General features: G+C 38.4%; 1 protein-coding gene across 4 annotated transcripts in view; it reads right to left on the reverse strand.

The window, feature by feature from the left end:
• The window catches only part of VPS45 (vacuolar protein sorting 45 homolog), a 65,160-nt gene that overhangs the window by 25,593 nt on the left and 17,539 nt on the right, over positions 1-22,028 (reverse strand). For all 4 annotated transcript variants that reach the window (XM_060622511.2, XM_060622512.2, XM_078451474.2 and 1 more), the window contains exons 11-14: positions 17,580-17,738; positions 17,269-17,376; positions 16,324-16,445; positions 114-245 (exon numbers count right to left, since the gene is read on the reverse strand). In XM_060622511.2, the coding sequence (XP_060478494.1) occupies positions 114-245; positions 16,324-16,445; positions 17,269-17,376; positions 17,580-17,738 (521 nt within the window). The remainder of the gene's footprint in view (positions 1-113; positions 246-16,323; positions 16,446-17,268; positions 17,377-17,579; positions 17,739-22,028) is intronic.

Below are 22,028 nucleotides of genomic sequence, written 5' to 3' on the forward strand. Positions count from 1 at the left end.
TTGGTCTAGAGCAGTTTACTCAACATTGACCTTACCTTTCCTACATAAAAGGAATTTAAGCTTTATTCTCTAGGAAGGGGAACAGAGTTGTAGGATGGAATGTTCTCCCTTACCTTTTTGTGTTATGCACTGTGGTTCCTCCCAGGACAATCCTCACTCCAGGAGTGGTACGGTTCAGGTTATAAACTGTTAGAGCCTCTTCATAGGTGGCTCCTCCAATTATAAACACAATGATATCCTGAGGTCTGCAATAATGAAGGAAAGTCAGTATCGTAGGATAAGAGGGGAAAAAGGCAAAGATTTGTTGTTACTATGATATGCACAGTTTTAATTTCTAAATCTTTCATTTTTGGTGGAAGAAGCAGAATTAAAGCAGAATAGAATAAAAGGCTTAAAAAAAGTTTTAATTATCTGAAATTGGCAGGAAACAGAGCAGGAAATGCTGAATAGTGATTTGCTTTCTGTTTTATGAGCGGATGTCTTATAATTTCTGTGCTGTGGATTTCAGAATAGCACAATAGTGTTTGCTAGAACCAAATGTAGAAATATTCTTTTATATTCAAGAGGCTTCAGAGTACTTCACTGTGACATGATATCAATATAGCAGTAATTTATGCTTGTACTACACAACTCCTTTCGTATATAAGCCCTTTATCAAATACTTAGTACAGTGTCATTACAATGGCCTCTGTCCAAGGACCTTAAAGTATTTTGGAAAGTACCGGTATATTAGGATGTTCCCATAAGATGGAAACTAGAAACATTTAGTATTTTGAGTGTAAAAAGAGATTGGGACACATAAATAATGACACTTCTAGGAAATCTACCTCTTTGTAAAATCTTTGTTCTTGAATTCTTTGAAAAACCAAGAAAAAAAAAAAAAAAACCCTGAAAACAAACAAATGAAAAACTCTTGCGTCTGGTTTTGATACTGGAGATACTGACACATCAACTCAGTCACTTGCCTCACTTACCCACTGTGTGGGTAGCACAGTGTAGTTTTACGTGTTCCAACCTTTATCAGAATGGCTTATAACAAAGTTAAGTGGACCTCGGTGGGGAGTGGGGAAAAAAAGTAAGGACCTCCTATTGGTCCCTTCTGTAGATACTCACAAGAAGGAGACCATATCATTCCAAAACTGTTAAAAGTTTGCCTTGTTTTTTCTCATGCCATCAAAAGAAGATACAATTACTTAATTTTAGTAGGCAAGTAATTTTACTAAATGACTTAACTGCACATTATTTAAAACTACATCAAGCAGAAGCATCCATTTGGAGGTTATAGCACAAAATTAAACAGAAACATCTTTAATCATATGTGCTTATGTATAAATCATGAAAAAGAAAACCTACATTTCCTTTCTGTTCATCTCTTTCTAAAACACCATGAAGGAATTAGCTGAGAGAGTATTTATTCTTATGGCACTTCATGGAAACAGAATCAGATATTATGACCATAATTAAAAATGTTCTGAGAATCTGAATTGCAGAGACACCCACTAAGAGGCTCCAGATGATGAAAAGGTAGTTGTTTTGCAACTAATTAGGTAGAGAGTCAATCATGACATTTCTGTGTGAACTTGGAACTTAAAATCATGCCTTTAAATACTAAATTTACTTTTTAAGACAAAATAAACTTCATTTAAGTCTACTTACCTGAAACGATGTACTTAGCACTACAACGCTTTAGGAGTTACTTGCTATTATATATTCTATAATCGTTTTTGTTATTTTAAAATATGCTATTTTAACCTAGATAAATGTTTGCATATGGTATAAAACACAAAAAGGAATACTATAAAAAAAGTGAGTTTCCTCCCTGCCACAGTGCTCTCACACTTCAATTTGTGTAGAGGCAAACACTACTACTTGAATCTTCTGTGTTCTTTCATAGATATTATCTATGGTATATATGCAAATATACACACATATACATATTCACATACATATATATACACACTACATATATATGTATATATATTTATAGCACACACACATAAATAAAAGCATTTTATGTGCACTGTTCTGCTCCTTGCCCTTATCTTGGATCTAGTGTGCATTTTATTTTGTTATTATTTTTTAAAGCTTATTCATTTATTTGGAGAGAGAGCGAGCACAAGCAGGGGAGGGGCAGAGAGGGAGAAGAGAGAGAATCCCAAGCAGGCTCCGTGCTGTCAGTGCAGAGCCCAACGTGGGGCTCGGTCCCACAAACCATGAGATCATGACCCGAGCCCAAATCAAAGAGTCAGACGCTTTGTCAATTGAGCCACCCAGGCGCCCTTTAGTGTGCATTTTAAACTTTGGTAGATGTCATCAAGCTGCTCCACAGATGTCATTCCGCCAGCAACTCAGCAAAGTGTCTATTTCTCCACAACCTTTCAAGCACCATGTATTATCAAGGCTTTTGATCCTTTTTTTTTTTTAATTTTATTTTAGAGAGTGTGTGTGAGCAGGGGAAAGGGTCAGAGGGAGAGAGAGAAAGAAAAAGAAAGAGAATCTCAAGCAGGCTCCATGCTTAGTGCAAAGCCTGACATGGAGCTTGATCCCACGACCTGGGATCGAGCTGAGCTGAAATCAAGAGTTGGACACTTTGGGGCGCCTGGGTGGCGCAGTCGGTTGGGCGTCCGACTTCAGCCAGGTCACGATCTTGCAGTCCGTGAGTTCGAGCCCCGCGTCAGGCTCTGGGCTGATGGCTCAGAGCCTGGAGCCTGTTTCCGATTCTGTGTCTCCCTCTCTCTCTGCCCCTCCCCCGTTCATGCTCTGTCTCTTTCTGTCCCAAAATAAATAAATGTTGAAAAAAAAAAAAAAAAAAAAAAAAAAAGAGTTGGACACTTAACCGACTGAGCCACCCAGGCTGCCCAGTCCTTCTAAGTTGACTAAGTTGATCACTTGTTCCTCCTAAATACACTTTCTTCACTTGGTTTCCAGGGCATCACATTCTTGGTTTTCTTCTTACTTCATTAGTTGCTATTTTTCAGTGTTCCTCGATGGCTTCACCTCATCTCCTTGACCTCTTAATGGTGGAATGCCAGAGCCCAGTCACTAGTCCTCCTTTCTTCTTCATCTACACTTACTCTCCAGATCTACTTTGCCCAGTGTAGTTACCACTAGCAACATATGGCTATTTAAATTAATTAAAATAAAATAAGGGTGCCTGGGTGGATCTGTGGGTTAAGTGTCTGACTCTTTGATTTTGGCTCAGGTCACGATCTCATGGTTTGTGAGATCGAGCTCCATATTGGGCTCTGCACTGACAGCAAGGAACTTGCTTGGCATTCTCTCTCTCCCTCTCTGCCCCTCCCCCACTCACACGTGCTCTCTCAAAATAAATAAACATTTAAAAATTAATTAAAATAAAATAAAATAAAATAGTCAGGGAGCACCTGGGTGGCTCAGCTGGTTAAGCATCTGACTCTTGGTTTCGGCTCAGATCATGATCTCACAATTGTGAAATCAAGCCCTGTGTGGGGCTCTGCGCTGAGCATGGAGGCTTCTTAAGATTCTCTTCTTCCCTCTCCCTCTACTCCTCCCCTGCTTGTTCTCTCTTTCTAAAAAAATAATCGGGGGCACCTGAGAGGCTCAGTTGGCTAAACGTCCGACTTCAGTTCAGGTTGTGATCTCACAGTGTGTGAGTTCGAACCCTGCGTTGGGATCTGTGCTGACAGCTCAGAGCCTGGAGCCTGCTTTGGATTCTGTGTTTCCCTCTCTCTCTGCCCCTCCTCTGCTCGTGCTCGGTCTCTCTCTCTCTCAAAAATAAATAAAAACATTAAAAAATCAATCAATCAATCAATCAATATTTAGTTCTTCAACAGAACTAGTCACATTTCAAGTACTCAACAGTCACATGTGGCTAATGACTACCTTACAGGACAGCACAGAGCACATTTCTATCACTGTAGAAAGTTCTACTGAGCCTACTGATTATCCCTAGATGATCACACCCAAGTTGTATGGTTTCTAAATACATCTCTCTGCTGATGACTCCCAAATCTCTGTCTCCAGCCCAGACAGACCTCTTTCCTAAATGCCAGCCTTAAATATATATTTACTTGACACTTCTACTTGGATGTTTAATAAATTTCTCAACTCAAATGTTCAAATTCCTAACCTCCCCCAAGCTTGTTTCACCTATAGCTTTCCCCATCTTAGTTGACAGCCAGTCTATTCTTTCAGTTGCTTAGGACAAAAACTGGATTCATCCTAACTCCCCTGTTATGGCTGGAATGAAGCAGATAAATTAGAGACATAGTGAGAGAAAGAGAGGGAGAAGTAAGCATGGGCCAGACCATGGAAGGCCTTGAGTCTTCTAGGCCATGGGGGAGTCACTGAAGGGTTTTAACAGGTACCTTGATCAAATGTGCTTTTTTGAAGGACAATTTTGGCAGTTGTGTGAGAATGGACTGGGGGATGCAGGTAGGAAAAACTGGGAAACAAAAGGCTATTGTAAGACTTCTAGAAAGACATGGTGAAAAATGGAACTAAAGAAATATCAGGAGTGTAGAGAGGGACTGGATATAGAAGACACAAAAAATGAGGACTCTTCAGAATTTGGTCAATGATTAAATGTGGAGGATGAGGATAAAGGGAGAGGACATGATACGTTTAAGTTTTCTGGTTTTGGTGACTAGGTATAGTGGTTTAGGTTTGAGAAAGCAAGCAAGACTGATTTACTGAAAATAAGACAAAAACATGTATTGGAGATACCTGTGGAGCATCCCAACAGAGACGTCCACTAAACATCTATCTGGACATTTAGGCCTAGTGATTTCCCTGAATACAGGTGGCAGCTGAAGCCATGGGAATAGAGGAGTTCTTTTTTTTTTTTTTTTAACTTTTGAAGAAAGTTTATTTATTTTGAGAGAGAGGGAGAGAAAGAGAGAGAGGGATAGAGGGTGTGACAGGGGAGGGGCAGAGAGTGAGGGAGAGAGACAATCCCAAGCAAGCCCTGCGCTGTCAGCGCAGAGCCAGACATGGGGCTCGATCCCACGAACTGTAAGATCATGACCTGAGCTGTAACAAAGAGCTGGACGCTTAACTGACTGATTCATCCAGGAGCGAGGAGTTCTACCTAAGGAGGTCGTGTAGTATGAGAAGAGAACCCAAAGACAGAGCTTTGGGGAATCTTTAACATCTACAGGCTAAGCAAGATGAATAGCCAGCAAAGGTAACTGAGAAACTATCAGAAAAGTAGAAGGAGAACCAGAAGGGAGTGGCCAATGGACAAGTGACTTTCAAGAAGAACAGAATGGTTAACAGTGTCAAATGCACAGTGGGTAAGTAAGGTGAGGACTGAAAGAGACCGCGGTGCATGCTGCTGTGATGTGCATTTGTAAGAAAAGTCTTAGTATATTATTTTGGAGTAAGAACCCAGGCTGCATGGATTGAAGAAGTGAAGACAGTGATTTCATTCAAGAAGGCTGGCGGTGAAAGGAAGGAGACAGAGAAGAATGCAGGCTCAAGGGCTTTAGAATTATTGCTTGTTTAATAGGAGAAACCCGAGTATGTTCATAGTCTGTGGGAAAGTAGTTAGACAAGGAGAGGCTGAAAATATAGGAGGGAGGGAAAGAGAAGGAGGGAATCAACATAGGAAGGTCTCAGGAGATGACAGGAGTCTAAGACAAGAGTGTTGACAGAGTGATTAGCTCCAAATAGGAAAAAAGGATGTATTTCCGTTAGAGTGGAGGAAGGACATAAAGGTAGGGATATGTAAATAAGTTTATAAAAATGGGGGCTAGACACTGAGGGAGTTAATGTCTGACAGATTCAACTTTTTTCTCTAGGAAACACTCCTGAGCTCTGGGGTGGATTAGGTAATTTGTAGAGAATGGAAAACATTCAAAACTGATGTGGAGAATGAGACAAAGAGAGAGAATCAAGGGTACATAAAAGTTTGAGTATCTTTCATGTTTAAAAGACACTTTTAAAAGTTTGGTTGGCTCAGTCGGCTGAGCATCTGACTTTGGTTCAGGTCATGATCTCTCGGTTCATGAGTTCAAGCCCCCTATCTGGCTCTGCTGACAGATTTGGATTCTGTGTCTCCATCTCGCACTCTACCCCTCCCCTCTCTCTCTCTCAAAAAATGAATAAACGTCAAAAGAATTTTTTAAAAAAGTTTGAGTGTCCTGGAAGGCCCAAGTGAGTTTAGAAATAATGAATTTGTAGTGGCACTAAGCTATAATTTGTGTTATTTCCTCTAGTATCACAAAGAAGTAGATACCAGCCTTTAGGCTAAGTTATTAATCCAGTATTAATCTAGTGCTTTAGGCTGTAGGGAAAGAGGTTCTTTGTAAACTTGCAGGAAAGCATTACCTGAATCACTAAAATTCTCTATACCATCAAGGTTTTTTCCGTCAAGTCCTTGCCTCCAGTTACTGGCCAGCTTTTTCTTGCAGAGAAAGGTCATTTGCTTAATAAATGCTGTATGATTATGATAGTAATATTTTTTCACCAAATATGATTAGCTCTTAATTATTTGGGGACTGAATATTCAGGCAAAATACAGGTTCTCTTCTTTTTCTCCAACTGACATCAGCTGTTTCAGTTCTGACTAATACTTCTACAGAAGGGGAACATGAACAGCTAAAACTCAAGTTTAGTTCTTGTCAGATCTTTAGGAAAGATTTTTTTCTTTAATTTGTTTTATTATTTTGAGAGAGAGAGAGAGAGAGCACACACATGTACATACACGGGGGAGGGACAGAGAGAGAGGGAGAGAGACAATCCCAAGCAGGCTCCATGCTGTCAGCGGAGAGCCCGATGAGGGGGTCAATCTCATGAACTGTGAGATCATGACATGAGCCGAAATCAAGAGTTGGACAAATCGATTTCTTAAGGGGATCAAATAAGCTACAGTTGGCTATAATTTTAAATATGGACAGGAATCTCTGTAACCTTTATCATAGCATTACCCTCATGGATATACGCAATTTCTTTTTAACACCAAACTATGAAGGATATAAGTTTTTAATTCTTCCCACTATATTGATTCAAGAAGTACTAATGAGCTGAGATAATAATGGCTTCCCAAATACAGTCATTACTGGTTTAATATTCATTAAAGGAAGTGAAGAATTAGTTCTGTGGAGGAAAAAAATCCAGTGTTGGAAGAATGTGCCATCAAAGAGACAGAAGACATTCTGTCAATTGTTTGGTCTATGTTGTAACCATCTGAGGTCAGCCTAGGTGGAAAATGGGTAAAAAAGCAGTTACACTGTTCAGAGAAGTAATAAAATTCTCAAAGCTGAAATGAAATTCCATTCTCAAAAAAATGAATATTTTTTTACAGTGAGACTCTTTACATTGAGGGACAACTCTAGACCTGTTATGCAGTTTATCTTGAGTAAATACTCATGAATTGCACAGATTATTTCATTAAGAAAAAGGGAAGGAAGTTTCTCCCTTGCAGGGAGAAGAACCAGACAGGAACACTTCTGTTTTGAGCTTCTGATCTGATAAGTCAATTTAAAAAGCAGCTGGGCAGACTAATGAGGATCATCCTGGAAAATATTTGTTGATTTTCTATAGCTTCCCTCTATTTACCTCAAGAGTACATCTGTCTCTTATGGAAAAGAAAGGCGAGAACTGGGAAGGAATAAACTCAAGCAGACTCCGAGTAGAGTCTGAGAATTCCACCCTTTAGCCTGACAATTTCAGGGTGCCAAAGTATTTTCGTGTTACTGGAGAGGGAAGAAATGTCACAGACAGTACCTGTGGGTGTAGGTTATATTAACATAAGGACAAAACTTAGATACAGGGATAGACTCTTACAGTCTGACTTAATTGTGTACTTAACAAAGATGACTATGTCACATTTGGTTATGAAAACATTAATAAATGTTTTCCTGAGCCTCCTACTACTTATTCAAACTGGCTTAAGGAGGAACATCAACGGGAAAAAAAAAAATCCCTGACATTTTTCATTTTCATTCCTTTCCCTGGTGAATTTTAAAAGTAGATGTTCTGATGGGGCCAACAGTAAAATACACGACAAATCATTTTTATATGATGGTTAGAGCTAAGTGGAATACACAGGTTCAATTCTTTGTACACATTTTGCTGTGCTCTGTAATTCACCATAGCAACCAAAAGCATTAATTAATGCAGGCAACAAACATTAGAATAAACAGCAGTCAGTTCATGCTGTATATAGATATACAAGGATACCTTGAGAACTCAACCAATTTACACCTTATTTTATTAGAAAAATAAACAAAAAATTCTCACATATAGTATTTCTGGAAGTCATTACTTCCATACATGAATAAGCTGAGTAGAAAAACTTAAACTTTTAAGAGGCAATATTTTATCTACTTTGTGGACCACTGTGTTTATGGCTAAAATTTAATTTTTTGAATACACTTACAGATAGTAAAGATCTTATGAGAATTTACTGGAAAAAAGGCCAATGTTAAAGGACTGCTGCCTTTATAGAAATAAAAATAAACTGCTACAACAAGATTCTACTAAATTTGTGTAAACGTGAAAAAGTACTTCCGTTTTGAATTGACTATGGAATGCATGACCAGATAGCTCCATTTTCTCACCAAATGTTTAAGTTGCTTGTTTTTATCAGGGACAAGAAGCAATTCTGGAGTGAGAAAGAAAAATGAGCCTGTTAAATAGGCTATGTGGGAGTCCCATCTGCAGAAGAAAGATCAAAACTCAATTTGTAGATATGGCTATACTGCCAAACAGGTAAACCATGAGTTTAATAGCTAAGGGCTAAAACATTTCTACAAGCGTTCCTGGTTTTGCAAAAAAAAAAAAGTTGTATTCTTGCCACATCTCCTTTGATACTTTCTAATAACAACAAAACCAAGGAGCTCTATCATGATGAGACTTAACTTACATAAAGATGACTAAAATCAATGACTCTTCTCAATGTGATGATCCAAGACAGTGGCTACAACTGAGAATGAGGCCAAGTGGAGGCAAAATACTGTGGACAGTTGATGGCAAACTATAAAAATCTCAATTTTCTGGAAACATCAACCAATTTTATCCTTTAGTTTAAACTTTCCAACTGTAAATCTTGTCATTTCAACTGTTTTAAATGCCTACATAAGAAATTTGACAACATCTATTGGACACCTATTTGTAAAGCACTGTGTTAAATATTGTGAAAAACCCAATGTTAATAAAACATAGTTTTTACTTCAAGATTATGATACCTAATGCAATATCTAATGGGAAAGATAGGTATGTATACATCTAACTACTGTCTCAACATCCAGAGGTAACCACTATTAACATTTTCTTCTTAATTCTTCAAGAAATATTTACTGTATACATAAGCATATATGTGCTTGCATATATATTACATACATATTATGCATGCCTGTAGCCAAGCAGACTTGTTTATATACACATACATATATAATCACATTTATGCTTAGATATGTTTTTCTACACAAAAGGGATATTATAGCATCTTGTTTTTCTATCCAATGTATCTTAGAAAGTTTTTGTATTACCCCAAGAAGAGTTACACCATTTTTTAAGAAGAACACATAGCACTGTACTACAATTTAGGTAACAAGTCCTCTACTGATGGATATTTAGCTTGTTTCTGTTTTTCATTTTTAAATGTTTATTATTGTTGAGAGAGAGCGAGTGAGTAGGAGAGGGGCAGAGAGAGAGGGGGACAGAAGATCAGAAGCGGGCTCTGTGACAGCAGAGAGCCTGATGCGGGCTCGAACTCACGAACTGCGAGATCAACACCTGAGCTAAATTCCAACACTTAACTGACTTGAGCCATCCAGGCGCCCCTTGTTTTTTTTTTTTTTTTTTTTTCCTTAAGTTATTACAAATAATGTTTTGGTAACTATCCTTGTTTATAGGTGTTTGTGTACTTGCACAATATATCTACATGGAATTGTTCAGTAGGTCTTTTTTTTTTTTTTAATTTGTTTTTGAGACAATGCAAGAGACAGAGTGCAATCAGCGGAGGGGCAGACAGAGGGAAACACAGAATCTGAAGCGGGCTCCAGGCTCTGAGCTGTCAGCCCAGAGCCTGATGCGGGGCTCGAACTCACAAACCGTGAGATCATGACCTGAGCCGAGTTGGATGCTTAACCGACTGAGCCACTCAGGCGCCCCTTCAGTAGGTCTTTTTAAGGCCTCTGTAGTCTTCCTTCTGTTAAGCGGGGCCAGAAAGTGACATAGGGATCTTCTGCGCCCTCCTCTGTTGTTGTGTAACCAACTTCCCTGCCTTCTTCAATGTTTCCATTAACCTAGAGGCTCATGATGCAGTTGCAGTGTTTTCTCCTGACCTCTTTTCTTGGTCACTCTCTTATTCCCTAAAGACTTTAGCTCTGATTTCTTGTCCTCCTTTTCACTGTTGTTCCTTTCAGGATTTTCAGTGACTTTCACATCAATGTGGATTACTCATCTTCTATCCTGGTCTCCTCATCCAGGATGATCTGTTCTTCCATCCCACATTACCAACATCCATGATTATACACTTGATCTTAACCAAAAGGCCGAGAAGTGATCCAACATCCATGATTATAACACAAACTTTTTTACTACAAGTATGTGCACTGTGAAATCTTGAATCCAAGATCTGTTTCTCCAATAATTACCTCCTTAACTTCTAATTCACTTATACTAATACTTCAACTATAATAATTCTTTGACGTCATCAAGACCTCCAATCCACTCAACAATACTTTATTCACCATCCAATAACCTCCTTCTGTTTTCAGTTCCCCAAATCCTGGTTGGGCCCAGCTATCACCCTTATCCTCATTTATTCATTTAAACTTTATTTTTTAAATTTACATCCAAATTAGTTAGCATATAGTGCAACAATGATTTCAGGAGTAGATTCCCTAATGCCCCCCACCCATTTAGCCCATTCCCCCTCCCACAACCCCTCCAGTAACCCTCTGCTTGTTCTCCATATTTATGAGTCTCTTCTGTTTTGTCCCCCTCCCTGTTTTTATACTGTTTTTGCTTCCCTTCCATTATGTTCATCTGTTCTGTGTCTTAAAGTCCTCATATGAGAGAAGTCATATGTTATTTGTCTTTCTCTGACTAATTTCGCTTAGCATAATACCCTCTAGTTCCATCCATGTAGTTGCAAATGGCAAGATTTCATTCTTTTTGATTGCCGAGTAATCCTCCATTGTGTGTGTGTGTGTGTGTGTGTGTGTGTGTGTGTGTGTATCACATCTTCTTTATCCATGCATCCATCGATGGACATTTGGGCTCTTTCCATACTTTGGCTATTGTTGATAGTGCTGCTATAAACATGGGGGTGCATGTGTCCCTTTGAAACAGCACACCTGTATCCCTTGGATAAATACCTATAGTGCAATTGCTGGGTCATAGGGTGGTTCTATTTTTAATTTTTTGAGGAACCTCCATACTGTTTTCTAGAGTGGCTGCACCAGCTTACATTTCTACCAGCAATGCAAAAGAGATCCTCTTTCTCTGCATCCTCACCAACATCTGTTGTTGCCTGAGTTGTTAACGTTAGCCATTCTGACACGTGTGAGGTGGTATGTCATTGTGGTTTTGATTTGTATTTCCCTGATGATGAGTGATGTTGAGCATTTTTTCATGGTCTTCTTTGGAGAAGTGTCTATTCATGTCTTTTTTTTTTTTTTTTTTTTCTATTCATGTCTTTTACCCACTTCTTCATTGGATTATTTGGTTTTTGGGTGTTGAGTTTGAGAAGTTCTTTATAGATTTTGGATATTAACCCTTTATACAATATGTCATTTGCAAATATCTTCTCCCATTCTGTAAGTTGCCTTTTAGTTTTGCTGATTGTTCCTTTGCTGTTCAGAAGCTTTTTATTTTGATGAAGTCCCAATAGTTCATTTTTGCTTTTGTTTCCCTTTCCTCTGGAGATGTGTTGAGTAAGAAGTTGCTGCTGCCAAGATCAAAGAGGTTTTTGCCTGTTTTCTCCTCAAGGATTTTGATGGCTTCCTGTCTTACACTTAGGTCTTTCATCCATTTTGAGTTTATTTTTGTGTATGGTGTAAGAAAGTGGCCTAGGTTCATTCTTCTGCATGTCGCTGTCCAGTTTTCCCAGCACCACTTGCTGAAGAGACTGTCTTTATTCCACTGGATATTCCTTCCTGCTTTGTCAAAGACTAGTTGGCCATATGCTTCTGGGTAGCCTTATCATTTAATCTAGTATAGCCAAAAGTTGCTGGAGAAAACCACTGGGCTCATGGGCTCTATTTTATTTTATTAAAATAATTTTTTTTTAATGCTTATTTATTTTTGGGAGAGACAGAGCATGAGTAGGGCAGGGGGAGGGGCAGAGAGAGAGACACACACAGAATCCGAAGCAGGCTCCAGGCTCTGAGCTGTCAGCACAGAGCCGGACGTGGGGCTCGAACTCACAAACCGTGAGATCATGACCTGAGCTGAAGTTGGATGCTTAACCCACTGAGCCACCCAGGCACCCCTCATGGACTCTATTTTAAATTAATGACCACAAAACTCTAATGGGCACTCAATTTGGCTTGAAGTCCTACTTACATTTCCCTAGTAAATTTTATTCCTATCCTGCAAGTTGAGTTTCACAGTATTTTCTTTTTACCCAACCTCAGCTGATCACCTGACATCATGTTTTCCTGAGAAAATACAAGCAATCAGATAAGCTGGCCCCATATTCTCACCATCAAAACTGTTAAGAAGAAAAAAAGTACCTCTGCTTCCAAAGGCTCCTCTGCTTATGCTCTGGATTCCCTATAGGCTTCATTTCAGCTCTTCCTCTTTCTCTTCTGTATTTTCTACTTTTCTTTGCTTAGGATAATTCTTTTTTTTTTTTTAATGTTTATTTATTTTTGACAGAGAGAGAGACGGAGTGTGAGCAGGGAAGGGGCAGAGAGAGAGGGAGACACAAAGAATCTGAAGCAGCTCCAGGCTCTGAGCTGTCAGCACAGAGCCTGACGCGGGGCTCAAACTCACGGACCATGAGATCATGACCTGAACCAAAGTCGGCCGCTTCACTGACTGAGCCACCCAGGCGTGCCTCTTTAGAATAATTCTTATCAGATTCTAATCTCATTAGGAATGCTCTAGCTCTCTTACCCTTGAGCCCACACTCTCTCCTAGCTACCATCTACATTTCTCTGACACCTTCATGAAAAAAATTTTTAAAAGTGTTATATACATTTGTTATCTCTATTTTACCTTATATCCCGTAACCCTCACTAATTAGGTTTCCAAGCTCACTGAAACTGGGGAATAGGTCCCCAAAGACCTTCTTCATGTTGCCAAATCTGATGGATTCTTCACTGTTTTCAGCTTTACCTCTTCAGAAGACTAGACTTGGGTTACCACTTACTTCTTGGTCTTTATGACACCATGCTCTCCTGGTTTTCCTTCTACCTTTTTGTCTCCTCCTCAGTGTCTATTTCTGGCTCCACGTCTTCCACTCAATGCTCAGTCCTGGACTCTCTTCTTTTCTCTTTCTATGTTCTCTCCCTAAGTGATCTTATATATCTTATATCCTGTAGCTTTAAATATTACCAAAACCCTGTTGACTCCCAATTTGGTATCTAACATTTCATCTTGGTTATCTAATAGGCATCTGCAACTTAACAACTTGATTCCCCCCAAAACCTGAGAGTTATTCTTGACTTCTCTTTTACCTTGTCCCATCAATCTACTCCATTAAGTAAGTCCATTGAGTTTCTCTCCCAGCCTCCTATCCAAACCTCTTTCACTCCTTACATCGACTATTAAAACTGACTCCTAAGTAGTCTCCCTGCTTCTGTTTTTGCCTTTAAAAACCTGTTCTCAAAAAAAAAAAAAAAAAAAAAATCCATTCTCATACAAGGTGATCTTTAATAACTAATTCAGTTCATGTCACTTACATGCTAAGCTCTTCAACAGTTCCCTATGACATTTAAAATTTAAAACCCCTCTTAACCAGGGCCTATAAGACCCTATGTCATGCAGCCCCCACTTATTTTTTCCACTTTTTTCCCCCTTCCTCGCTTTGCTCCAACCATACTGGGCTTCATTCTGTTCCATCAACTTGCCAAGTTCTCTCTTCGAGGCCTTTGCTCTGACATTCCCTCTGCTTGGGATGCTTTTTCTCCTAATCATTTTGTGATTAGCTCTGTCTTATAATTCAAAGCTAATCTTAATATCATTGCCTCAGAGAGGTTCTCTCCATCTAAAGCAGCCCTCCTCACCTCTACAAGTTACTTTGTAGTTTATTACCCTATTTATTTCCGTAGCACTTGTCTCATTCAAATTATATTCTTTGTTTACTGTCTCTAGCATGTAAGTTCCTTAAGGGCAGGTAACTTGTCTTTCCTGTCACTTCTATTTCCCCAGCATTTACAACAGTTTTTGACATATCGAAGGCACTCAATAAATATTTGTTACATAAAAGGATGGAGCAATTGAATTATTAACTGTATTTGTATTTAGGTAATAGTGACAAATGCTAACAGAGGCTGACAACTCAGAAATGTGCATTTTGTTGGCAGAACATCATTCTGAGCTTTGTTTGGAAGTGAATCACCCAAATTAGAAAGGTTTGCTGTTATGAACTAATCATACACAATATACTGTTCTGGTGGTATATGGTGTCCCTTTAACAATAAGTAGCTAATTGCTTGTTTGATAATTCTTTTTCTTTTTTAATTTTTTAAAACATTTATTTACTTTTGAGAGAAAGAGAGAGAGATAGAGCCTGAGCAGGGGAGGGGCAGAGAGAGAGGGAGACAGAAAATCTGAAGCAAGCTCCAGGCTCTGAGCTGTCAGCACAGAGACCGATGCAGGGCTCAAACTCATGAACCATGAGATCATGGCCTGAGCCGAGGTCAGAGGCTTTACTGACTGAGCACCCAGGCGCTCCTGTTTGATAATTCTTATATGAAATTCGTTAAAAAAGTAGTATTTTTACTTTTATCATATTAATTAGAAAGCTATTTAATAGAGTTATACTGTTTTTCTTTTTTGAGAGAGTGAGAGTGCACATGAGTGGGGGAAGGGAGAGGGAGAGAGAGAATCTTAAATTCTATTTTTAATTTTATATAAAAAAATGTTTATTTATTTTGAGAAAGAGACAGAGCAAGAGCGAGCATGCATGCATGGGAGGGAGGGGCAGACAGAATCTCAAGCAGGCTCTGCACTGTCAGCATAGAGCCCAACGAAGGGCTCGATACCAGGAACCACGAAATCATGGCCCAAGCCGAAGTCTAGGGTCGGATGCTTAACCAACTGAGCCACCCAGGCACCAGAGTTATACTGTTTTTCAGAAGCCTCTAAGATAGGTGAATAGCTTTAGGCTGGTTTTCATTCTTTCCACTTAGCTGACAGTTCTACATCTTGATGTCAAGGTCCTTAAACATTTTATCTGAATGAATGTACTGTTTGAATTTAGGCCCAGATATTCTGCCTCTCAACCTTGGATTTTTTTAAAAAGATTTTTTTTCTGTTGTTACCAAATTACAGTTTTTATTTTAAAGGAACAAAATGGAAAAAGAATACATTTTATCATATAAAAGAGTTATCTATGTACCTCAAAACATTCTTCTCCTTTCAGAAGTTTATTGTATTTATAAAACACTAAAAGAGTCTTCCAAGACTCTTAGATTATGATTAGCTAAAATAACAGAAGAATTCTATCAATAGTAACAATTCTCACATCAATCTATCCAATAGGGTTCCATTACATATATCAGGTTCTTTATAACATGAAGCTCCAATAGAAAAAATATACAAGAATAAAATTTCTAACAACGTAGACTTTGTGTATATTTCAAATTTCAGGTTGGTCTAAGTAAGTTGTTCTGGAGTTTTGTTTTTATTAAAGCTAACAAACCACTGGATTAAAACTGCTTCCTTCAGTTAATACCCCCAAAGCAAGCCATCCTTTTCTTCTATGTAACAAATGGCCTTTGCTAATTAGATCTGTTTGTATGCTGGCCACATGTGGCAAAGTCCAGTCCTCCCCCAAAATAGTAACAACCTGCTCTGGATGGCAATCAAGTCGCAAATCTATTTTTGGCTTTAATGTTTGAAAGTCCAAATGTGAAATGCCATGGAACTGAACCTTAAATGGCTTAAGTGAAGTCATCTGATATGAAAGGACAGAATACAAGTATTTGGGGTACTCTAAAACACCTGTTTCTTTGTTCCGAAAGAAATAATGTTTCAGGCCTAGCAAGTGAATTTATAGCTAACTTGGACACACATAAAACCAAAATGAATCTCAGAACTGAAACAACAAGGGAGGAGGAGTGGCACAATATAATCTTAATTGTAGTCTCTTACATCACTCTACATTTCCTATTTTCTTAGTGTTTATGGTTTTTATTATGAATATCTTCGTTGTCTTACCTGTCTCTGAGTGTGTTGGGGCCTAGATAAGGGTACAGGTTTTCCTTAAGCTTTCCTTTGATGAGATGGTCCAGGGTCTCATGTAGGAAAGGTTGATGTTGAGTATACACATTTTCTACTCCCTAAGACAGGGAAAGATGGTTCTTATATCATTTTTGGGAAATGTGTAATATAAGAGTTAATGATACTCATCAGAAAAGGACATGCATTCAATAGGTTTTTCATGGGATAGATTCAAATAGGAATTTTAGAAGAATGCTATGGTTAAATCATTAAAAAATTTCTTTTCATCAATCAGAAATGTTCCAATCTCATAAAAATACTGTAATTTAAACCTAGCTATTAAAGAAGAATTTAAAAAATGGAATGACTTAAATCCTTTATCATCTCTTCAGTGATTCTCATCCTTTTGTGAAAATGTTACATGACAGGTAGAGCAAATAAAAGGAAAACACATGTAGGAAAGGAATCTAGAAACACTCAGGAAAATGGAAACATTTCAGGAAATCTAAGAAAGGCTTGCAGATTAAAACTAATTTGTTACCATCTTAAGAAAATGGTTTAGTATTTTTAAAAGATCTACAATTGTTTCCTTTATCTTTAACTTCCTGCAAAGAAAAAATACCAAACAAACCTTGAATTATAAACAAATGGAGTAAAATGGCCATGACTAACAGAACTGTCTGTCTTTTTACTCTTGGGTATTTCCTAGAAATATTTCGTTATTCCCTATTTGGCTGTTTGGTCCAATGCTGATGCTGCTCCAATATAGAAAGTATTTGAAGAAAAGGCTTTCAGGAGGATGTCTGCTTTAATTTCATTAAATTGACACAGTACTAAGTCAGCAACAATCCTGAAGTTGCTTTGAAGATTGTATTTATTCGCTCTCAGCTGTAGGGGCTTCAATGGTTTCTCCTTTAGGAAAGCCCAGAGGACATGCCATACCTTCAATCCTTTGAGGAACTGTTTGGTAATAGCCACAGCGTCTTTGGGGCTGAAGAGGTCACTTCCTCTGACCCGTTTACCGCCATATTCAACTATTGCAGACACAAGCTATAAGGAGAAAAAAGAGAAACTATCTCTTACTGCTTGGGGATAAGGAGACCCATTTCATAAGAAAATACCTTTATTAAGGAAATGAGGACATGAGAGGACAGAATTATACATTTTTGTTAAGTAAAACGTTATAATTCTCCTCTGTCAGAGCTAAGAATGTTACTACCTATTTGGTGGGATTAACATACAGATTTGGTTACCTTTCGATACTTCTCTGAAACACCTTTATTCCTGAGGTCCATCATTAGTCCTGGCAGGCTGTTGCTGCTGTGTCGCTCATAATGTAGAGCATAAAGCATCACTAGGCGGGCAGCGTCAAACTCTGTCACTTTGGGGTTCTGCAGAAGCCTCTTTACATTCTGAAAAAAGAGAGAGCTGACATTTATCTCCCCTTCACTTGAGTCAGGTATAATATCTTAGATCTAATAACTATTGAATGGCAGTGATGCATCTGAGTTTATGACTAAGAGTACCACTATGGCAATGTACAGGTCTAGGTTCGGCCATTGTTTCAACTACAGAAAATTAAATGCCTTTGCCTAAGATATGAAGCAAATAAGAAAAAAATTCCCACTGTAATTGCTTTAGGACAATAGTGAATTGAACAATGAATGGTTCTTCCTTTCTTTCCTTTGATGAGTTGGTCTGTGGTCTCAGGTAGGAAGGGTTGCAGTTTCCTTGCTGAAACAAGGAACACACATTACTTGTACCGTTTCAGTCAATACAGCTCACAAAGGAACTGACCCGGTGACTTGAACAAGTATGGCCTAGTGTTAGTGATTGACCAGTGACATGGAGATGAGTAGGGGGACTGGGCTTAATCTCCAAGAAGCATCAGATGAACGCTATGTCTCAACATGGCTTTCAGATATACAAGTATGTAGAGCATGGGATCTTTAAACGGAACACTTAAGATTTTAAGAGGGCAGGTATTGACAGCAAAGGGAGCTCGACAAAGTCATTTAGGTTTTGCTGATGCTCACATTAAGGGACTTCCCTATAGTATCTATTTATATTTATTATGCAGCAGAATAAGTTAATCCAGGCCGATAAATACTTTGTGATCTCCCTCTAAGCATGAGGCACTATGCCAGGCACTGGAGGGGATACAGAGATGAGCTAGACCCAGTTTCTGTCCTCAGTGAGTTCAGACAAGGAGGTGGAGGGGAATGAAACACTTATAGCCTATTCTGCTACGGAGCATTTTCTTGAAAGCACCTTAACTCTATGAGATCATTAAAATATGGGAATAGTGTCAGTTTAACACAGAAGGCATATTGCTTTATGGGTAGTTTTTTGAGTGTTTTAATATTAAGAAGGGAATAGGGACAAGTTTCCTCTTTAAAGACACTATGTTAAGAAAAGGATGTAAATCCTACACAAGTGTTTTCTGCAAGAAGTAGCTGGTTTGTAGCTTTAAGACTGCTGTACATTCCACTGTATTAAGCTATCTGGGGAAAGGGCAAGCGCAAATGAAAAGGATGCAAAGATATTTCTCTGAGTTAAAAAGCAAACAAAACAACAGCCCCAAACTGACAGATATCCTCATATTATATTTTTAATTTTGGTTAAACTAGTTTGTATGAGAAACAAAAGTTTTTGTAACCTTACATCGTGAAGACTAAATCATGAACCCCAGGAATAAGGAAAGCTACAAAGGATGGGCTGAGTGTATTTATAGGTGCAAATGCCTGTGGAGATTTAATTGTGCTAATATTTTTATTAGGATTGTTATTGTTTTTATTAGGGCTTTGATTACAAAGTTATATAGATTTTTTTAGTTATGCAGATTTTTAAGTGACCTGCTTATAACTCTATTTTCCCAGAACACTTGGTTATTTTTATTTTTTTAAGTTTATTTTTGAGAGAGAGAGAGAGAGAAAGTGTGAGTAGGGGAGGGACAGAGTGAGAGGAGAGAGGGAATCCGAAGCAGGTTCTGTGCTAGCAGTGCAGAGCCTGATGTGGGGCTTGATCCCGTGAACTGTGAGATCATGATCTGAACCAAAATCAAGTGTTGGACACTTAACTGACTGAGCCGCTCAGGTGCCCCAACTGGTTTATTTTTAGTACATGATTTTGCACAGTGGGAGGTTTTTCTGTTATAATACAGAAACATATATACAAAGCAAAACAAGAAACAGAAACTGAGAATCAGCGCAATGGGGGGGGGAAGGGGACACAAAGTGACGAAAAGTACATCTGCTTGCTGAGAAATCAAGAAAGACTTCATGAAGGAGGTGACATTTGCCAAAGGCCTTAAACAATCAGTGAGTGTTGGAATTAGTCTGAGAGACTAAAAGAGGAGATGCTCTTAATGGGAATAAGGAAATCAGAGAAAGAAATGGGTTGGGTTGAAAATCTGGCAAAAGCCTTGATGGGCACTGGGTTCTGAGGACATAGCAACATCCAAATGGAACTTTACAACTTATGAGATGCTTTCACATACCTTATCTTTTTAATACTTCACAACAACCAGGTCTAATGTTTAAGAACTCTTCTGTTCACACCAAAGAGGGACTGTGATGACACGGGGGATCTCCCAGGTGTCTCCCAAGTAGAATGTTCTCTGGGGAGGATCCCTATTGTTGCTTTTCTGTGTGAAGATTTCACTAGCATCATCTTCAAGGGATCAAAAGGGAAGAAATTTCTCTTCTGTAGACTTAAACCCTGCAGCCATAAGAATTTCCTTGCTTTTTTTTTTTTCTTTTGTGGTACCCTTTCCAGAGCTGTCACAGAATACAGACTACTTAGAGTATCTGTTCAAATTTGCCACTAGTTTCTACCATACTATGAAGACATTTCAGAGTACCAATTACCATCAAGCAAGAATAGCCAATTTCATATGTATCTCAATCAACTTAGCATAAGCTTAAAACATCCATCTGCGATCTCTGTTGTCACATTTCTCATAGGCCAATGTTTCACTCTGTGCCCTTGCAGTCACTGTCTTTTTACCTTAAATCTTCTTAATTTATATACCCTTCAGCAAATCTGAGATACTCAAGTAACTATAAAACCACAGAACTGGTATGGAACAGAGACTGCAGCAATCAGCCTGTACCCTTCCCACTTGCTCCCTTTCTAATTACTTTCACTTGCATCCTGACTCTTGGCTCTTTCCCATTAAAGAATCCACTTCTCTTCCCTGAGATCTGGTGCTGGCATTTAGAGTTCCTGGCTTGACTCTTAGTTCTCCCTTGAGGACATGGGCCAGAATCTGATGCAGGATGACTTGAGTAGACTTTGTTTACTTTTGAGCCCTTAGGATGCAACCCATGACTCAGGTCAGTGTTCCAGCGAGACTTATCTATTTCCTCATGAGAAGAAACCTGTAGGTACAAGCTCTTTCCTCTCTTTCAGCTGTGTAAGTCCTTGAAGAAGCAGGCCCTTTTTGTCTGCCTGGATCCAAGGTCACCCTTTGACTTAATTTTGAACTATTTCACTCATGGCTACTTGACTCATCAACTTGACTGACAGTGGCATACACTATACTGAGATTCCAGGGTACTAACCAGAGAAGAGGAGAAAACATTCTGAGAGACTTCTAATTACATAGAAGGTTATCTGCTACATGGTGGTATTTATATGTTGGAAATACGAGTGAATTACATAATGAACTTCTGGTTTCTCTTTTCTTATTAAATTTTCCATAAGTCTTGAGACTTTCAAGAGAGAAAAGTATACATCACATAATAACAATGGCCGAGTAACAAGAGAAACAGAAAACTATTGTCCCCTTAAGAAGACAGGATTCAAACATAAAATTCACTGAATTCTAACATTCATACAGGCTTAATGAAGGAATAGGAAAAGAAAAGCAAAAGCACTATCTCTGAAGGTCAAGTTTCAAAAAGTAGCTAATGTTCACTCAAAAAAATCAATTAAAAAACAATTCTTCTTTTCTGATATTTAAAGATCCTTCCCATTGTTTGGGGCTACTTTTCCATTTTCTTCCACCAAAACTAGGATGACATAACACAACGAGAAAAGTTTTTTATAATGACATAGCTACATGTTAAACCACTGTACAAATCACAGGTGAAGTCAACAACTAAAAATAGTCCTTAATTTCTGCTTCAATTTAACCAAAAGAGTAAGAACTCTACCTTGTTATCTCTCTTTTCATCTTAAATCTACTCAATATCTATACTTTTCAGCAAATCTGAGATACTCAAGTAACTATAAAATTACAAAACTGTAGTAAAATTGTCAATGAATACCATTATAAGCCAGCAGATTAGAATGGCAAGATGAAATTGGCAGAAGCCTTCAACATGCTGATATGATAAAAAAAAAAAAATGAGTCTAATCTGTTTGAGAGAACAGTGTTGTGGGACTATAAAGAACTTATCCAGGAAAAATGATAGAAAGTAGGCAGGACCCAATTCCAGTGATTGGTAATACATCTGAGTCAGTATTCTTTTTCTTAATATCTAGTCAATATAAAAATTAGCTTTTGCTGTTCCACACTGTTTCTGAAACACTGGCTAAATGTTGGTTTAGACAGAAAAAGATCATTTTTATTCTTAATTGGTGAAAGTAAAATTGTCACCTCAAGGTGTCCCAAACAATTTTGTTATGATTTTAATGAGAAGCAGAAAAACCCTTCTGCAATCAGGGAGAGATCTGAGGTGATGAGTAGACTAGAA

The sequence above is a fragment of the Panthera onca genome, chromosome C1 (assembly GCF_046562875.1).
Source record: "Panthera onca isolate mPanOnc1 chromosome C1, mPanOnc1 haplotype 2, whole genome shotgun sequence".
Taxonomy (NCBI): domain Eukaryota; kingdom Metazoa; phylum Chordata; class Mammalia; order Carnivora; family Felidae; genus Panthera; species Panthera onca.